An 18,175-nucleotide genomic window follows, 5' to 3' on the forward strand; every position below is an offset into this window, starting at 1 on the left:
GCACTTTGACTTGGCTTAGACTTAAGTGTGCTTAAGTTTCAGTTAAGTCTGAGCAAGTCTAAGTGCGTTCTATAGATGTCTGTCTTAATGTCCTGTTACCTACCCAATCCAAATGTTAATAAAATGACCTTGTCAGCTCCTGCTAACTTAACTCGAAGGTTAATATAAGAAAGTCTTTTAAGTAAGAAAGAGCTATCAACGTCATTCTAATATCGCTTAGATAAACTAATATGCTTGTTCTAGGTCTATACCTATCTGAGGTTCAGTTGCATGACAGGCGATCAAAGTTACGGTTACCGTTAAACTTTGACCTTTAATAAAAGCAAAATGTTTGCATAAGTCAGAATTTGTTAACTTAGAATCAAAGATTCACCTTTAAGCTCAATCATGGAAGTACGAACATTAACTTAATGCAACCCATTTGGTTTTTATTAGTGGTCAAAGTTTATCACTAACCTAAAGACAACTAAGTCTTATATTTATTCTTTTAAGTAAGGAAGGTAAGGTAATTAAAAATCTGGTTATTTTTTAAAAACTGGATGATTTATTTTTACCATATAATAATATATATTCATTATTGAAACAAAGTACGATACAAAATGTACACGTTTTCCTTAACTCCATAACTACAGTAATGTTATTTCATACTTAACAGTTTAAAAAACTACGTACATATATGCAGTTACAGTATGTACCTTATAAGATACAAATCAATATAATTTATACAACGTTCGAAGGACAGCTCGATGAAGACTACATCCTCGATTGAAAATAACTTATCATTACAAAATAAACCTTAAAAATATTGCCGGATAATAAGATTTTAATGAAACATAACCCAATAAGTAATAGAGGGTAGTTTCAAAAAAATTAGAGAACCGTGCGTTTTAATGACATAATGCGCTGTGGTTAACTAAGTTTCCTTCTCTCTCGAACATTCTAACGTTTTCAGTGATTTTGAAAGAATCTGTACACTTTTAACAAATGTGGCCCGGCCAATAAAAAATAAAATTACGTTTATTTTAGATATATTTTTGTTGTAATATCAGTAATATTTCAAGAAACATTCAGTATTATTCATCCCTTATTTTTCTTTATCAAAACTAGGTAAGTATAAAAATATTGCTAAAATGAACGTAATTTTATTGATTAGGACTTAGGCCGAGCCACATTTGTTAAAAGAGTACTGATTCTTTCACAATCATTGAAAATGTTTGAATGTGTGTGAGAGAAGGAAAGTTTGCTAACCACATCGCCTAAAAATCAACGATCGTCTACAATATGTACAACATTTTAGAACCAATTACAAAGCTGGTAACACAGAAGCGTTCCCACTATTTGGTAAGCCAAAAGACCGTAACTGTTTAGTGCTAAAAAAGAGAGATCCATCGGTAACGGTGTCTAACAGCTTCATCATTTTTTGGTATCAATTGAAAAAAATAGTAAAAAAATCAGGTATCAATTACGAAAAGGCCACGAATCACGATCGTCCCCGAGAGAAACGTTGACAATGATAATACACAAAATCCTAACTCGGGACAGTGAGGACTCGACTGTATGTGGAATCGAAACCTGCTCAAAATCTTCCAAGACTAGAATAGTTCGGAACACACGGTCGCTGTGTGAATTATTAAAAAAGAAAATCTAAAAAATATGTGGCCCTAAGTAGTTTATTAACAAGGTATTTACAATGTCCAATGGTAAAAGAACAAAATAGAAATGACAATGAAACTTCAGTCCCACTTTTACATTTAAAGCCATGCTTTTTAGCTTCAAAGGTTTGAATTCGTTTGGCATGTTAGGTACTCCTTTCAGTAATATAAACTGTAAGCACACACTTTTAAGTATACATTTGCTGCTACTCGTAATAATTACCTTAATATTACTCGATAGAATTTAATGGACCATTTTTTTTAATAATTTTTGTTCCTTATAAATTTGATCGAAAATCCTACAGAGTTAGCACAACTTAAATTCTGAATAAAATCAAAGCAAGGAGTCAAATAATAATATTATCATACAAAAATATACACGATTATAATCTACTAAAATGGTGTGGTTATGTATATCCGAATAATTAAGAATACGAATTAAAGCAAAACAAAGTTCCAAATAGATCGACAGAATGTCAGACGTTTTTCTGAGTAAATAGAAATGGAACGTAAAAATAACTATCACACTTAAACCTGTAACATTAACAGTTACTATTTTACGTTTAATACCTATTCTATTAATCCTATGTTAATTCCTTGACTCAGATTGTGCGAAGTTTTCGTTTTGTTTTATAATTATTATCATTAACTTTAATCGTCGTACCAATAATAGTTATTTATTAATTGTTATTCAATAATGACACATCTACGCCAACAACGAATCAGATATCTATTTTTTATAATTATGAATATGCATTCACTACTTGTTGAAGTTGTCATAGAATATTATGTTTAATTATTGTTTAACTTTAATCATCTTATAGACACCAATTATATATCAGTAAGACTAATTAATTATAGGGAATAGGTGCTATTGAAAACGTAGAGGGGGGAACAGAATTTGCTTCGTTGTGTCTCAAAGTATTGAAATGTAAATTAAATAAACCTTACGATAGAAGACGCTTATTAAATAAATCAACAACAGTGATACATACATATGATACAGAGATAATATAATAATTACGTTCAATTTTTTCAAACAACATAACGAGAATATTTTTAACGTTTTCAGTTCTGTGAATGATTCACTAACATTTTTTCCATCGAATTGCATTTATGACTTACTTTTATGTATTATAATGTTAAACATACATAATTTTTAACCTACTTATATATTGTTTCAGTAAGAAAACACCGATCTACTTGTATGACAAGCGATTTTTAAGCATAGACTCAGGCAAAGTTTTTGGGATCTTCAATTCTATTCTTCAACTAACAGACGGTGTTTAATATCTTTTCAAAAGAGATTATATCTCACAATTACGTTTAATTCCATCAACCGACACAGAAGATTGATTTTCGGTTTTAGTTAGTAGTTAAGTTCATGAAGTTGAAAGAGTTGAAGATCTTAACAGAAGAACTAACATCTCTGATCATCTGATTCAATTCTTTGATCTAAACAAAGAATGTAATCAAACATTCAAAGATGTAGTTGAAAAAGTCAAGATACAATGAAGTATACAACAATTTTTTACACAATTATTTTAATTACACATTATATAACCTACAACAACTAACTGCGTCTTCCGTGATATTTATTTTATTTGAGACGCATACAAATACCCTCTAATTTTTCTCACAGTATCGCTTTATTTTGACTTTTACATTATTATAAACAGTTTTCAATACTTATTTATTTACACTTTAAAATACCTTGATAGATTTTAAAAAGGCTACGAAGGAAAAAGCCTATCAGTTGAAGCAAAGAATTCGGAAACGTTAGAACAGATCACACCAGGGAATCAAAGAGAGAATTTTTTACAAAAGGTTTTTTACAATCCTTATTTGAAAGAAAACATCGAAACCCTGATAATTCCAATTATTGAAGAACCACATTAAGAAGCGCTAAATACAACAATAAATTCGATGTTGCTTTACGAATACTTTGGGGTTATAATAGTATCTAATATCCTCCTCATTATCAAAATTTTTAGTGGCATTTAAAATTTAAATTTCCTTAATTATTTTAGATAAAAAGATGGTATAAACTACGAAAATATTACAAAAATTATATCCGTAATAATCATGACTGTTAATGCAAATTGAGATGATGAATTTGTAAAAATAATCGAATAAGAAATAGATGACAAATATCATAGTATTTTGAGGAGATATTAATCTAATTTGAGCGTTGCTGTCACTACTAGTATATTGCTTTAATTCTTTAAAGTGAACATTTTTATCAAAGCGCAATATTAAGATAAGTCATAAATAATCTGATGAAGTTAAATATTTTCAAAAACTTGCACATAGTAAGCCAAATTAGAAATATCACAAAATATATATACTTATAATGGTGGATTCAAAAATTAAATATCAAAATTGCCAAAAAAAACATAATATAAAAATTATACATTAATAATGCTGCACTTCATAAGAAATTGATATTTAAATCTGTAAACGCAAATATTTTGCTGATTTAACAAGTTTACAAAACTTTGAGTTTTAAGCTAACGAAAAGATTATATCTATCATTATAGAAGTAAATATTATTGTTTATGTGATTATTTATAATAATGCTTACATTCACTACCACACCAATATCATAAATGATGAAATATAAGCATTTAATGAGCTTGGCGAAAGATGAACACGTTCGTTTGGATTGGGAAACATTTTGGAAGAAGGTGCAGTAGTGAATGCTGATACTTATGATCACAAAATAATGATAAAACAATAAAGCAAACTTATCAGCGATATGAATGTTTCACTGGATGCGGCACTTAGTAATAACATGTTCTGATGAACATCGGTGTACGCACTTCTATCAAATGTCAATCTTTAGATGTAGTGTGTTTGTAAGGTACGTAGCGTGGTAGCTTTAGGTTAGAACCTATAGTCTGATCCAAGTTATCTATGTTCGTAAGAACGGACTTCATCTAAAAGTCGAGTACGACTGACAGGAATGCGGACACCGATGGTTGTTAGAACATGTTTGTTACTATTGCCGCATCTAGTGAAATATTTATAGATCCCTGAAACTTATAGAGAAGCAAAATTAGTTGCAAATGCATGTCTGGCATTCAAAAAAATCTTAATTTTATGATTTACACAGATTTAAACAGCATCTAATAAAACACTACGCGCTTATAAAGTTACCTTGAGCATCACTAAAATATACATAATATTATGAAATTTTCAAGTTTATTCATTAGGCACAAATTTACTTTTTCTTTTTATTATCCATATAATGTATAATATAATATCGCCCTACGACACACAAGACAGTATTCACATCACGATAATGTATAGATAACATGTATTTTTATGCATTTTCTTTAAAAATAATTGGATTTCGTAGACACTCACTAAGTTAATACACGAAGTCATTTTTACATAATATATTTATAAGAATATAATAATATAAGTAAAGCATTTTCTTTTTTTTATCAATCAGCACAACGGATCCCTTACTATAATGAAATATATCTTAGGGACACAGATTATCTACAAATATTGTTCGTTATCTGAAAAAGTATATTTTAGAAGATTTATAATTATATCTTAAAATGACTGAGGTAATATTCGTTTCAGAAACATTACCCCGCTAACTAACTGACTCCATTTTCAATGAATTGACAGTTTCTGCGAATTTCTTATACAAATTGTGTTTAGCCCTGCATTGCTGTGGACATCGGGCCCAACGCCGTATTGACATTTGCAACTATAAATTCGTAAAAAACGTTTCCTAGCTCTAGAAACCAATATTGCAAGTGCTAAGTTGGTAATGGGGTCGCAACCCGATCTCCACAGAAAGGCAAATTATCAAAAATAGGTACGTATTGTTCTTTTCCTCACTAAAATTATGCCCAGTTCTAAAAATTAAAAAGTCAGAGAAGCTAGCGCTGCTAAAACTAATCTATGCGATATCAGTCTCCACTAGATCCTTATAATTTAGAAAATCCATAAAGTAAATCACAGAGTTTGAAACAGCAAAACATTTGTTTGGAACCGAACTAGTACTTTGTCCACACGATAAGTTTTTTCCATCGTCCCGCGAATTCAATACACCCCCTTTATTGATATGTATCTTTCTATAGACGTTTTTTTACAAATTGAAGCGTGAAGATGTAGAAAGAAAGAAGAAAATCGAACAGTGTCCCTTCGCATCGATCCTGAGGTGCCATCATTTCTTACATATTTTCGTACCTTACCATTGAACGGAAATTACCTTACCTTAAACGACCTAACGTACACTATAGCAAGACGTATCAACTTTACACACCTACCTAGATCCCCCGCCGTGCTAACAATGAATTCACAAGAAGTCACGCGCGCAACGAATGAGAAGGGTGGCCTGTCGACCGAAATACACGCGTGGCTCGTTCCAATACATACCGAAATCAAAGCACGGCAAGGGACTCCCTCCAAAAACTCCTACTCGAAAATCCCGCACTCCGAAATTCATCAACTGACATACCGATTAGCTTCCAATTGTAAAATTATAATGTCGAACTATTAACTATGTGTGCATCAAAGTATATAAAGTGAACTTACGTACAGTGAACAGAACGTAAGACGAACGTGACTATAACCTAGTCCTATGTTTCTATTACTCGATCGATATAATGTTTCGACTAAGACGTTTTATGTGTAAAGAAACGACCCTTTCTTGCGGTAAATTGTTAATAACGTAAAATGAAGAGCGGCAATTGCGAACTTAGAATAGAAGCCAAGTCGAGTAATGTACACGTATAGAACACGGACGCGACAACGCGATGCGAGCATGCGACGAGCGACCCGAGGCCCGAGCGGGCCGTAGCGCGTAGCTTGCTTACCAGCGACGGAGAGTAAGACGGATTGTTTACTGAGATGCGTCTGAGACGTGCCGTTTGGAAATCACCCCAAATGTTTTTGTTTTCAACAAAACCTTTACGAAAAGCAACACGTTTTAACGAGAACCAACTCACAGCCTACGTTCTGAACCCGGCGCAGCCGGGGAGCCGTTGTCCGATAGTTCGCATTCAACACAAAGGAATAACCGAGACAAAAAGAAGATGAACCCGGCCACGCGGCCGGTGTACTTAGAAATTAAATTTCACCCTCGAATCTTATTAAATAACTTTGTACATTGAATCCAAATGTCGACACGTCAATTGGATGTAGGCACTCTCTAGGCGGGGCGGCGAGCGGTCGCCGCGTCGTCGGCCCCCTGTGGCGGCTCGAATGAGATCAGTGGTGGCAGTGGCGACGGGCACCGCTCTAGGACGACGTGAGGTACGACGAGAACGTGTGGTCGTCCCAGTCGCCCGCCACGCCGATCTCGCTCAGCATGTCCGACACGTCGGGCGTGCACGAGAACTCGAAGTGCGAGCCCGACGACGACGACGCCGTCTCGAACGACTCCATGTCCGTGAGCGCGTCCAGGTCCACCTCGCAGTCCGCGGGCAGCGGCAGCAGGTCCGTGATGGAGTACAGCTCCGTGAGGTCCGTCTGGTCACGCCGCGTGCTGTCGTCGTAGAAGCAGGCGGACTCGGGCGAGTCGGGGGAGCCCGCCGGGGACGCGGGCAGGGCGGACGGCGCGGGCGTCTCCACGGGAACGCTCGGGACCGTAGGCGCAGGCCGACTTCGCCGCCTGGACACACCTCTGTTGTTATTGCTATCGGCGCGTTGTTTACGCTTCTGTTTCGTAACCGCGCCGCTTCTTTGCGCAGGTTTCGCGGTCTTCTTGCGAGGCCTGTACTTGTAGTCCGGGTACTCGCGCATATGTAGCTGCCGAAGCCTCTCCGCCTCGTCGATAAAGGGCTGCCTCTCTTCATCGTTCAAGGTCTTCCATACGCGGCCAAGATTTTTGGATATTTCCGCGTTGTGCATATCCGGGGTTTGCTCGCAAATTTTCCTGCGCTCGATCTGCGACCAGACCATGAAAGCGTTCATCGGTCTCTTGATGTGGTTCGGGTTGTTCTTTTTCGTCTGTGAACAAAGAAATAAAATCCATTAGTTTATCTCGAGGAATTCTTGAACGAGGAAAATCTCTACTATTGAGATTTAAGTTCAAACAGGAAATCAGTGTTATCAGTTAAACTGTGGAGAGCGCAATTATTATTTCAGGCATGTCCGATATGCCGAGCGCTGGCAAAGCGCTGCCTGTGTACAATTAGTATGCATGACGTTGCACCATTAAGTCTGCGTCCTTACTATTAATGATATTGTTATCATAGGAATTATTACTATTATTACAAACTAGAATAAATGTAATCAATTCTAATAGCCGGGTGTAGGAAAATTTTACAATGGCAACGCTACCCGAATATGTAATTGACTGATAATACGAATTGATGTGCTCGGTTCGCGTTACGCGTCACCTAATTTTAATCTATTTCAAACTGTCTTGCACGTATTTGTGAAACATTCGATTGCTCAAATGCATCGCTTCCGCGTCTCCACTAAATATTGTAAAAACATTGACGGAGAAGGACACAGGAAATCATTATCAAATCGTGAAGGAAGTGTTGAGGACAACCCGATAGTTCCACACATTTTCCTCGCATCTAAACATATGGTGTTTCCGCGGCACATTTTGCAAACCTCGGGCGCGCAATCTTTCCGATATAAAAACATAACAACAGCGCCGCACTATAAGCGAATATGTCTTTTATTATTCAAATCTTACTTTCGCTAAACTCGGCTCGGGTCCCACTGGTAACAGCGAGGGGGGAAAAAATCTCACTCGACTTTATATTTTTTGCTCGTCTTATTTATATTCAGGACAAAAAAAGGGTTTGTCAGATGGAGACTAAATCAAGTTTGGTACGCCCACTCCGGCTTTCAAGGTGAACTCACTGAGGTAGGTTTTTTTGCGGAACGTATTCAGGTTACCGATGCTAATACTATTATTAGGATACTTTTACTGCCACTACACAAGGCCCAGCAGGCATTGTAACAATTCGTGAATAGAGTTTATCTTAGATTATGTTTTTTATTTTATACTATTGCCTATATTTTATCTTAACTTTTTGGTAGGTATTTTTCTTATTTTATGGGTTCCTTTTCAGATGAAAAGTAAAAAGGAACACTTATAGGATCACTTCTTTGCCTGTCTGTCTGTCGTGTCTGTTAAGAAAACTTATAGGGCACTTCCCGTTGACCTAGAATCATGAAATTTGGCAAGTAGGTTGGTGTTATAACACAAGTAAAGGAAAAAATCCGAAAACCATGTATTTGTGGTTACATCACAAAAATAGCTTTTGGTTTATCGTGCAAAATGTCGAAAAAATACCCGAGTACGGAACTCTCGGTGCGCGAGTCTCACTCGCACTTGGCCCGTTTTTATTTCTTAATATTAATAAACCTTACGCGAGGATAACAGCTAACTTCTTCAACTTTAAATTCAATAATTTCATATAAGTCAGCTTAATTATGTCTCGTAGAACTACCAATATTTTTTAAATTCATCTCTTTACTTTTCACACGTCATAATAACTTTGACCAATCTCATAATAATATTATTATTAGTCTCAGTATCATATTGGTCAATTAACTCAGTCCATTAAAGATTTCCAAATCCATAGAGCTCAAAGCACACTATCATTACATAAAAAGCTACTAATTACCACAAAATAAGGACACTAAGTCACTTTGATACATTCGACAGACAGGTAGACAAAAACGTATCATTAAAACATCAAAGAAACATAGACCTGGCAATATTTAAACGTCCATTAGAGCCATTCACTGGATAATTATTGTCCTTCAACTATTATAAAATTCTAACAGACTGCTGTTTAATTGTATGTACGTATCATGCAAAAAGCAGACTAGTTTAAATAAGACTTTCACAGATGCAAAAAACCTTCGTTCTAATTTTACGTTCAAACTCTTATTTACCTGGCCTTGACTTTTTTTAAATTCAGATACAAGTTAGCCCTTGACTGCAATCTCACCTGGTGGTAAGTGATGGTGCAGTTTAAGATGGAAGCAGGCTAAAATGGAAGTTTTTAATTAAACCCATACTTCTTTGGTCTCCTTTGGTTGGTTTCTGGTTGGAACGCTAAATTGCTTGGCGACACGGCTATGCCGGTAGGGTGGTAACTAGCCACGGCCAAAGCCTCCCACCAGACTAGATCAGAAATTTAGAAATCATAAAATTTCAAACCCCTGCCGGGAATCGAACCCGGTACCTCGCACTGATAAGACTACAATGCTTACCACTGCGTCAGAAAGGCCTTCAAAACCGTATCCACGTTTCATTGAGTTTGTTTGTATTCAAATGAGAGCCAGACTTCGTTTGTATGGAGCAAAAGACGGAGAGACCCCTCTTAGCCGAAATCCGAAAGTACAATACAGAAGCAGGCTATAAAATTAGCAGTCTCATGTTAGCAGTAAAAAAAATTGAAGCAGTAAAAACTTGGGGGGTTGGAAAAATTTAATTATTTCAGCAAATCCAGTGTCAGTCTTCCCTTGAATACATAATAAGATATTTAACAAAGTAAATTCAGCAGTAAGACAAAATGAAAGCCTTGGTAAAGCAAAAAAAACCTGGATTACTTCAAAGAGTTAGCTATACAAAGATTCAACTCAATCAGATGAAAGATGTGCGAATGCAAATGAACAGAAGATAGACAAACTTCAAGTTTTAGGTACAGACCTACACATCCAATAGGACTGTATGTGATAAACATATTTTACTATGTGAGTGTTGACTCTATAAAATCTCCCATACAAGCTAAAGCTAATCGTAAATAAGATAGAATAAGTTTGGACAAAATATTATCCGTGGTTCCTAAAAAGGAAAAAATATGTTACGGAACCTAATCCGATAGGCTCAAGAGTACTCAAGCCGGCTATATACGGGCGGACAACCTTCTATTTGGAGTATAACGTCAATGCACGTCGTTTGAATGTACCGGCGTTATCAAGGGCAACCACTTCTCTTCCTGGACACGATATATTATATGTGTTGTAAGTAAACAGGGTTGCATATTACGATTCGATTTTTAATCGATTCAAATATAGCGATTTTTATATCGATTCAAGCGAATCGAGTCAAAGCTATGAGGTCAATCGAATCGTTTAGATCGTATTAAAAAAGTCTACGATATTATTTCGCGATTGTCGCTATTTCTGTGACGTCTGAACGTCTTTTCTCACTGGCTATCGCTTTAAATGAAAGTCGTAGCTGATTGATACTGAAAAAACTGACGAATTAATACTTTTTTCAAGTTTGAACCTCAAGGATTGGCATTTGTAAAAAGTAAAAAAGATATTATTTAATAAATGGTTCCTGAAAGCAATTACCTTAAATGCTATAATATAAAAAGATAGATGGTTTAAGGCTTATTTCGTGGTTTAAAGACATAAATATAACTACATCGTCCCATCACATCACGGTCACATCCATGTAACTGGGTCGAAATATCGATAATCGTTAGTACGAAATAGGTGTTTATACCTACGTCAGAAGGACGTTTTATTAACAAAAAAAAAATCTAAATGATTTTTATGAGACTGAATCTGACCTGATCACACATGTGTGTGTGTGTGTGTGTATGTTTGTTACTCCTTCACGTAAAAACTACTGGACGGATTTGGCTGCTTGTAATTTGTAATAGATAATATCCTGGATTAGCACATAGGCCACTTTTTATCCCGGAAAATCAAAGAGTTCCCACGGGATTTAGAAAAACCTAATTTTTTTTTATTCACTATAGGTAAGCGCTTGACCACAATCACACCTGATGGAAAGTGATGATGTGCTCTAAGATGGGACGCGTTAAATCCATGCGGGCGAAGTCGCGGGCATTGGCTAGTAGGTAATAATAATATGATCCAATACATCCACCCAAAAAATCGATTCAAAGCAAAATTCATGCATCACTAGTATTGTAAACGAATCTATTAGTTACTCGCTATGCCTTCTAATCTCTACGCGTGTTCTTATTGTTATACACGTGCTTATAATAATGAAGGTCATATCTATTGTTCCTTAGATTAAAGAAAGGTATAACAGTTGAGTGACAGAATTAGTTCCTCATAATATTCACCTCAGATAGGTATATCTTCGAATACTAAAATACTTAATTAGGCCCAACCTATTGTTGGGCCACTACTGAGCACAGGTCTCATCTCAGAGAAAGAGAAGTATATAGGCCTTAGTCCACCATGCTGGTCAAGTGTGGACAGCGGACTTCACATACCTCCGAGAACAATATGGAGTACTTTCAGGCGAGTAGCAATTAAATATTAATTTATTAAATATCAATTAATTAATATTAACTTAATTGCTCAAACCCTCAAATTACTCTAAAAAGTTAGAGTTTTGTAAAGTTTACATAACAATTATAATTTATTATCCACTAACTTGATGAAACTACTCTGGTCCGCGTGAACCATACAAATTCCAAACTCCTCCCTTTTAGGGGTAGAATTTTCAAAAATAATTTCTTAGCGGATATCTCATAATATGTCATAATAACTAACTGCATGCCCAGCTCGATCCGTCCAGTAGTTAGAGCTGTGCCTTAGTAGATCAGTCAGTCAGTAAATCAGCTTTTCCTTTTATATACTTAAATTACATTTTATATTTAGAGTAGCAACACTTGATATGTAAAGTCATCAATTAACTATAGAAGAACCGATGATCGAATCGTTCTTATGAGTTAAACCATTTTTTAATATTTCAACGAACACAACACATAAATGGCTTGCGTTTCGGTTACCAATCCACAATTAAATCAGGAAAATAATGCTCATGTTTTATTAATTTGCAAGACTAATTGTTTGTTTACCTATCGAAATGTCACAATAAAAATAAATCGTTGTACGATACGATATATTATAACTACAGATGAAATATGAAGCTTGAATAAAATGATCTAGAATTATGTATAATATGTTAAAAGGTAAAGAAAATGTCATTGCCTTGATCTTAGCTTAGCAGCTGATAGATATAGTATGATCATTGCGATCGATATTTTTAATAGACGCTGAATTCATGATGTTCTTTCTAAAACAGTCTACATTGAAAGATAAAATAACCAATACAAGTGTAAATTAAAAATTTATAACACCCCCGACAAGTGAAGGTTACAGTAACTAGAAAAAAGCTGATAACTTTCAAACGGCTGAACCGATTTTCTTGGATGATAGTTAAGAACACTCTCGATCAAGCCACCTTTCAAACAAAAAAAACTAAATTAAAATCGGTTCATACGTTTAGGCGCTACGAGGCCACAGACAGATACACAGATACACACGTCAAACTTATAACACCCCTCTTTTTGGGTCGGGGGTTAAAAATATCAATCGTTTCAATTATGTACTTGTTACTGCAAACGATAAGAGTTAAGACAAATTCGGAACTCGAAAATTCCGAATCATCGATTTATTTAATAACTTGAGCCAACGTTGCAACATCTGTAATCACCGTTATGCATTTTAAAATTTATAGGCGCAAGACCGCATGAGAGTTGAAGACGTATACGGTCTTGAGTCCAACGGCTCCCTGCTACTTGGTTGCTGTCGTCTGTCCACTTAATGGGGAGTGTTTTGGTGTGAGGTTGCCATTCTAGCACCTTGAGACTCCAACGTCCATCGGTTTTTTGAACTATATGTGCCCTGCTCGTTGCTACTTCAGTTTCGCGATCCGTGGAGTTATGTCAGTTACTCTGGTCGTCCTACGAATTTCCTCATTTCTGATTTGATCAGGTAGAGAAACTCCAAGCATTGATCTCTAATGCTGAGTGGCTGAATTCATATTATTCGTTATATTCATAAAATGTTTAAGTATTTTTTATTCGTATTCGTAGATCCTATCTCAATCGAGAATCGAACAGACATGGAGTGTGTGACGCAAATTTTGCACGGGTTGTTTGGAGGTCACTGTCATGATTGTATCTATTGACTATACGTAATTTTTAGACTAGTAGGTATTGAGAACCGGTTCTCAAATAACCAGACCCGAGGAATTCTTCTAAGGAAGTCGTTATAAATCATCTTTGAAAACTTTATCGCAGCGACCTTACATTCTGATTCGCGAAAACCCGGAATTGAAAACGTGCTTAAGACACGGAAATCCGAAGTAATCTGATCAAAGTTTAGCAAACATACAGTTGTCAATGAATTTTAGAATGCATAACGGTGATTACACATGTTGCAACATTGGTCGGAACTTTGGAAGTCTATCGGTTGCCGACAACGATGTTGATTCAACGATGATTGAATTGAAAAAGTTACGAAAGACAAGATACAAAATAGAAACTTTTGGGTCTTTTTTCTCAATTTTTATGTAGAACGTTATAATTAAGCATTACAAAATTTGAGATCAGATTATTAGTACGGAGAGGTTTCCAACATTAATCTCTTGAAAGACCCCAAAACGGCATCCGAATGGTACAGTGGAATGGTAGCAATAAACGAAAGGCATGCTAAATCCGACACTTCAGTCGAAGGGCTTAGGCTCTTAAGAGATTTAGCGAATAATACGCCACGGGAAAATATTAATGAAGATGTTGACAATCCCCAGTCCCTTAACGACGAACAAAAGCATTTGAGGATGGCGATTAGGTTGCGCCCCATTGTTGGGCGTCACCAGATGAGGCCTTTTGTGCTCGCTGATAATGAGTTACAATAGTAGAAATGAAACTTTTTGGAGACCCCTTTGAATTGAAAAGCCCGGAACATTATGAACCAGAAATAAATGATGTTTGTAGGACCCGAGTAATTCGATGTGATCATTCAAATTATGGTTCTGCGTTGACGTAGGAATTCGGTGATTAAGGTTATTGTTTACTCGCCAACAGTAAAACGAATCAGTTTTAACAAAATGCGCAAGAAACAAAACAGCAATGGAATAGTTAAATTGAAGAAATTTTGAAAATTTTTGATTTAAAAACCGTGAGAGTAAGGGGTATTAGATTTTTTAACTTCATTAACGATACCACGTTAAAAAATATTATCATTTAATAGATATCATTAAAGTTATACAGATTAATAACTTCCTTGTACGTACTAATTTGAATCTAACGATAAAGGCGTGGCTAAAAGTAGATCACGATTTGTGAATTTAAAAAGCTTATTAGCTTCATAAAAACGATGAATAATAAGTTCAGGGAACTTTGATATAAGAAATTAAATATAGAACGTTTAAGAAATAATTCGTTGCTTGAAATAAATAGAACCTCCCAAAATATTATATCAAATTTACGCTCCACCGATCATTTTATTAAGGCAGACCCTTATTACTGAAGCAATTTGATCGGGTTCGTTTGAGAATAAAGAATGGAATTTTTCAGACGACATCTTGCGCTATATTGAGAAAAATTTCGAGTAACATTGAAATTATTATTGGCGCGTGTTAAATATTTATGTATTCTATACATAATATATGTAGAAACCATTAGATATATTACCTTTTAAATGCGAAAGTGTGTCTGTCTGTCTGTCTGCTAGCTGTTCACGTCCCTCTGTTTAATTTATCTTGTCAAAATTTGGTAAAGAAATAGTTTGCAACTTTGAGACGGGCATTACTACCATTATCCCGAAAAACAAAGAGTTCCTACGGGATTTTTTTAAAAACCTAAATCCGCAAAGATGACTGACTGACTGACTGATCTATCAACGTAAGCTCAAACGATACTGGATGGATCGAGCTGAAAGGCATGCAGATAGCTATTATGACGTAGATATTCACTAAAGGATTTTTGATAATTCAACGCCTAAGCTAGCATAAACTAGTAGTTCTATAAAGATTAATAATATGGCATGACACCTTTATGGCTAACAACTAAATTGTATATAACTCAAAATTTAAAAAACCCCCCCACCAAAAATCTGTATAAGAACTCTAGAAAAGAGCTGATAACTTTCAAACGGTTGAACCGATTTTCTTCGATTATAGCTAAGAACACTCTTGATTAAGCCACCTTTCAAACTAAAACAACTAAATTAAAATCAGTTCATTCGTTTAGGAGCTACGATGCCCCAGACAGATACACAGATACACACGTCAAACTTATAACACCCCTCTTTTTGGGTCGGGGGTTAAAAACAGGGATATATTCTATAGGATGAAGAAAAATATTGTATAATAAATACACACAATAGAACCAAAAACTCAGTGGGTACTTTAAAATAAACTGCAACACTTAAAAAGATTCGCAACAAGGCAAATTGAGAGATTTAAAAAGAAAGAAAGCGCTTGACAAAAGCCTTCTAAATAGGAAAGAAAATACTAGAGAATTGTTTTGAATTGTTTTAAATTTAAATATCAGCGTCTCTGGGAGCATTGTCGACGCGATATATGTTAAATAAGGACTGGAGAAAATGCTGAGATATCTTACTAGGAAGCGTATGTAAATTACGTATAAGTCATGAATATGTTGGTACTCGGTTAACAGACACGCAGATATTTAAACAACTTAACAGTGGTCTACAACATTTTTAACTTAATCGCAGAATATTATAAAAGAAACCCTAAGAAAAAACTGTTTTTAGGGTTCCATTAGGGGGAAAAAAGGAACTCTTATAAGATAACTTTACACAAACCTATAGGGTTCTTCCCGTTGACCTAGAATCGTGGGATTTGGCAGGTAGGTAGGTCTTTTAGCATAACTAAAAGAAAAATCCAAAAACCGTGGTTTTTGGTTTCGTCATAAAAATAAACTTTAAAATGTGTTCATGAACAAATAATAAATTAGTATTTTCAGTTTTCAAAGTAAGATAAGTTTTCCAAATAAACCCCTAACATAACCCCAATGTTAGGGGTTTACTTGTACATTGTAAAACAGATTTCTAATTATTTTAATTTTTAATAGTTTTTGATTTATCGTCCAAAATGTCGAAAATATACCCGAGTACGGAACCCTCGGTGCGCGAGTCTGACTTGAAAACTACGGAACCCTTCGAACCGGATCGTAATCGAACTCATTTCTTGAACTATAAAATATGCATTTAAATATACAATTATGTTTTACATATGTAATAAACTTGGGTACTATCTTGATGGCACTATTTTGCGTAAAGTAACAGGCCTATTAGTGTTACGCTAGTGGACAAGCCCTCTCTCCCATTAACGAGATATATGAAAGTTTAAACGTATCACACTAGAAACGGGTTATAGAAGTACCTACCTTGTACCTTCGCATATCTTTGAATAATTTATCTTATCATAATAATAATGTTTAAGGTTTTCCTAGTTCCTAACGACGACGTCCTTTGCAAAATAACTAACGATTTATCATCATCATCTTAACCCATCGCCAGCCCACTACTGCGTACGAGTTTTCCCTCAAAATGAAAATAGTTTAAGCCACAGTCCACCACGCTGGCTAAGCGCGGATTGGCTCCAAAAACTTTTGAGAACATTTTGGAGAACTCTCAGGCTGAGGTCTATTGAGCTTACTTTGACTTTCCTCAGACTTAAGACACTGTTAAAACGAGACAGCGTTATACCGCTGGCATAAATCTATCTCGTTTTAACTGAAACTTAAGTCTAAGCAAAGTCAAAGTGAACCTCAGGCAAGTAAGCTTCACCGTTAAAGCATTGCTTATTTGCTTAAAAGGCACATAGCTCTAAGAAGTTAGACGCGTGCCCAGAATCGAATCCCAGACACTTGAATAATAATAATTAATTTATCTTGTAATAATAATGTTTAAAGTTTCCCTAACGACTGTCCTTCGCAAAACAACTCTCGATTCATCATACTCGAAACTATAACAAACTTCTTCTGAGTTAATGAATCGCAATATTATCAGACGTCATCCTTTTGAATTCATCTATTGCTCTCTTAGAGGCCATACACACTAGCATTTTACCAGCGTAGATAACACGATGCACGTGCTACGTTAAAGTTGCGTCGTATATAATAATTGCAAACGAATATTTTATACCTACAATAGGTACATTACAACATAATCCCTTTCACTTGGTCGCTAATTCCTTAATGGACTGCCTTTTATTTATTCTTTCGTTTTCATAACAATTGTATTTTTAAGAGCAAAGTCAACAATATAATATTTTCGTCGTCAATTGTCAATACATTTTGTCAATGACAATCGGCTTCAAAGGGTGCGTTTGGAAACCTCGTAGTTCACGTAATTAATTACCATTAGGTACATATTATTTTAACTTACAAATTCGACAATTGACATTGAAACAGCGTATAGTACCACCTATTTAGAATGTACCTACTTTGACTGGTCTAAATCCATTTTGTTAACAACAATGCCAAAAGATTAAGTGATCACGTAGCGTCTTTGTGATGCTAACCCAACGACCAGAGTTTACGTCGCGGCGTCAATCGTTCTACGAATGCATACACTTTAGAAACGCTAGTGTGAAGGGACTCTTAGTGAATACAGAATATATAATAAAATACCAGCTTATTTTTTACAAGCTATCAAGCAATATACTGTTGAAAAGGCACAATAACATGAAGCTATTCTTAGTCAATAGCACCAGGAATCAAAAGCCGTATTGAATTACTGATGCAATTATTACTTGATTTGAATTCTATCGCACTCGA

The 18,175-nt window shown here is 35.4% G+C and overlaps 1 protein-coding gene across 1 annotated transcript in view; it reads right to left on the minus strand.

The window, feature by feature from the left end:
• Positions 1 to 521: 521 nt before the first annotated feature.
• LOC123875782 (transcription factor Sox-12-like) overlaps positions 522 to 18,175 on the minus strand; it is a 169,410-nt gene continuing 151,756 nt past the window's right edge. Inside the window, exon 2 of the mRNA XM_045921816.1 lies at positions 522 to 7,625. Within this exon, the coding sequence (XP_045777772.1) occupies positions 6,915 to 7,625 (711 nt within the window). The 3' untranslated portion in view covers positions 522 to 6,914. The remainder of the gene's footprint in view (positions 7,626 to 18,175) is intronic.

Source organism: Maniola jurtina, chromosome 20 (genome assembly GCF_905333055.1).
Source record: "Maniola jurtina chromosome 20, ilManJurt1.1, whole genome shotgun sequence".
Taxonomy (NCBI): Eukaryota; Metazoa; Arthropoda; class Insecta; order Lepidoptera; family Nymphalidae; genus Maniola; species Maniola jurtina.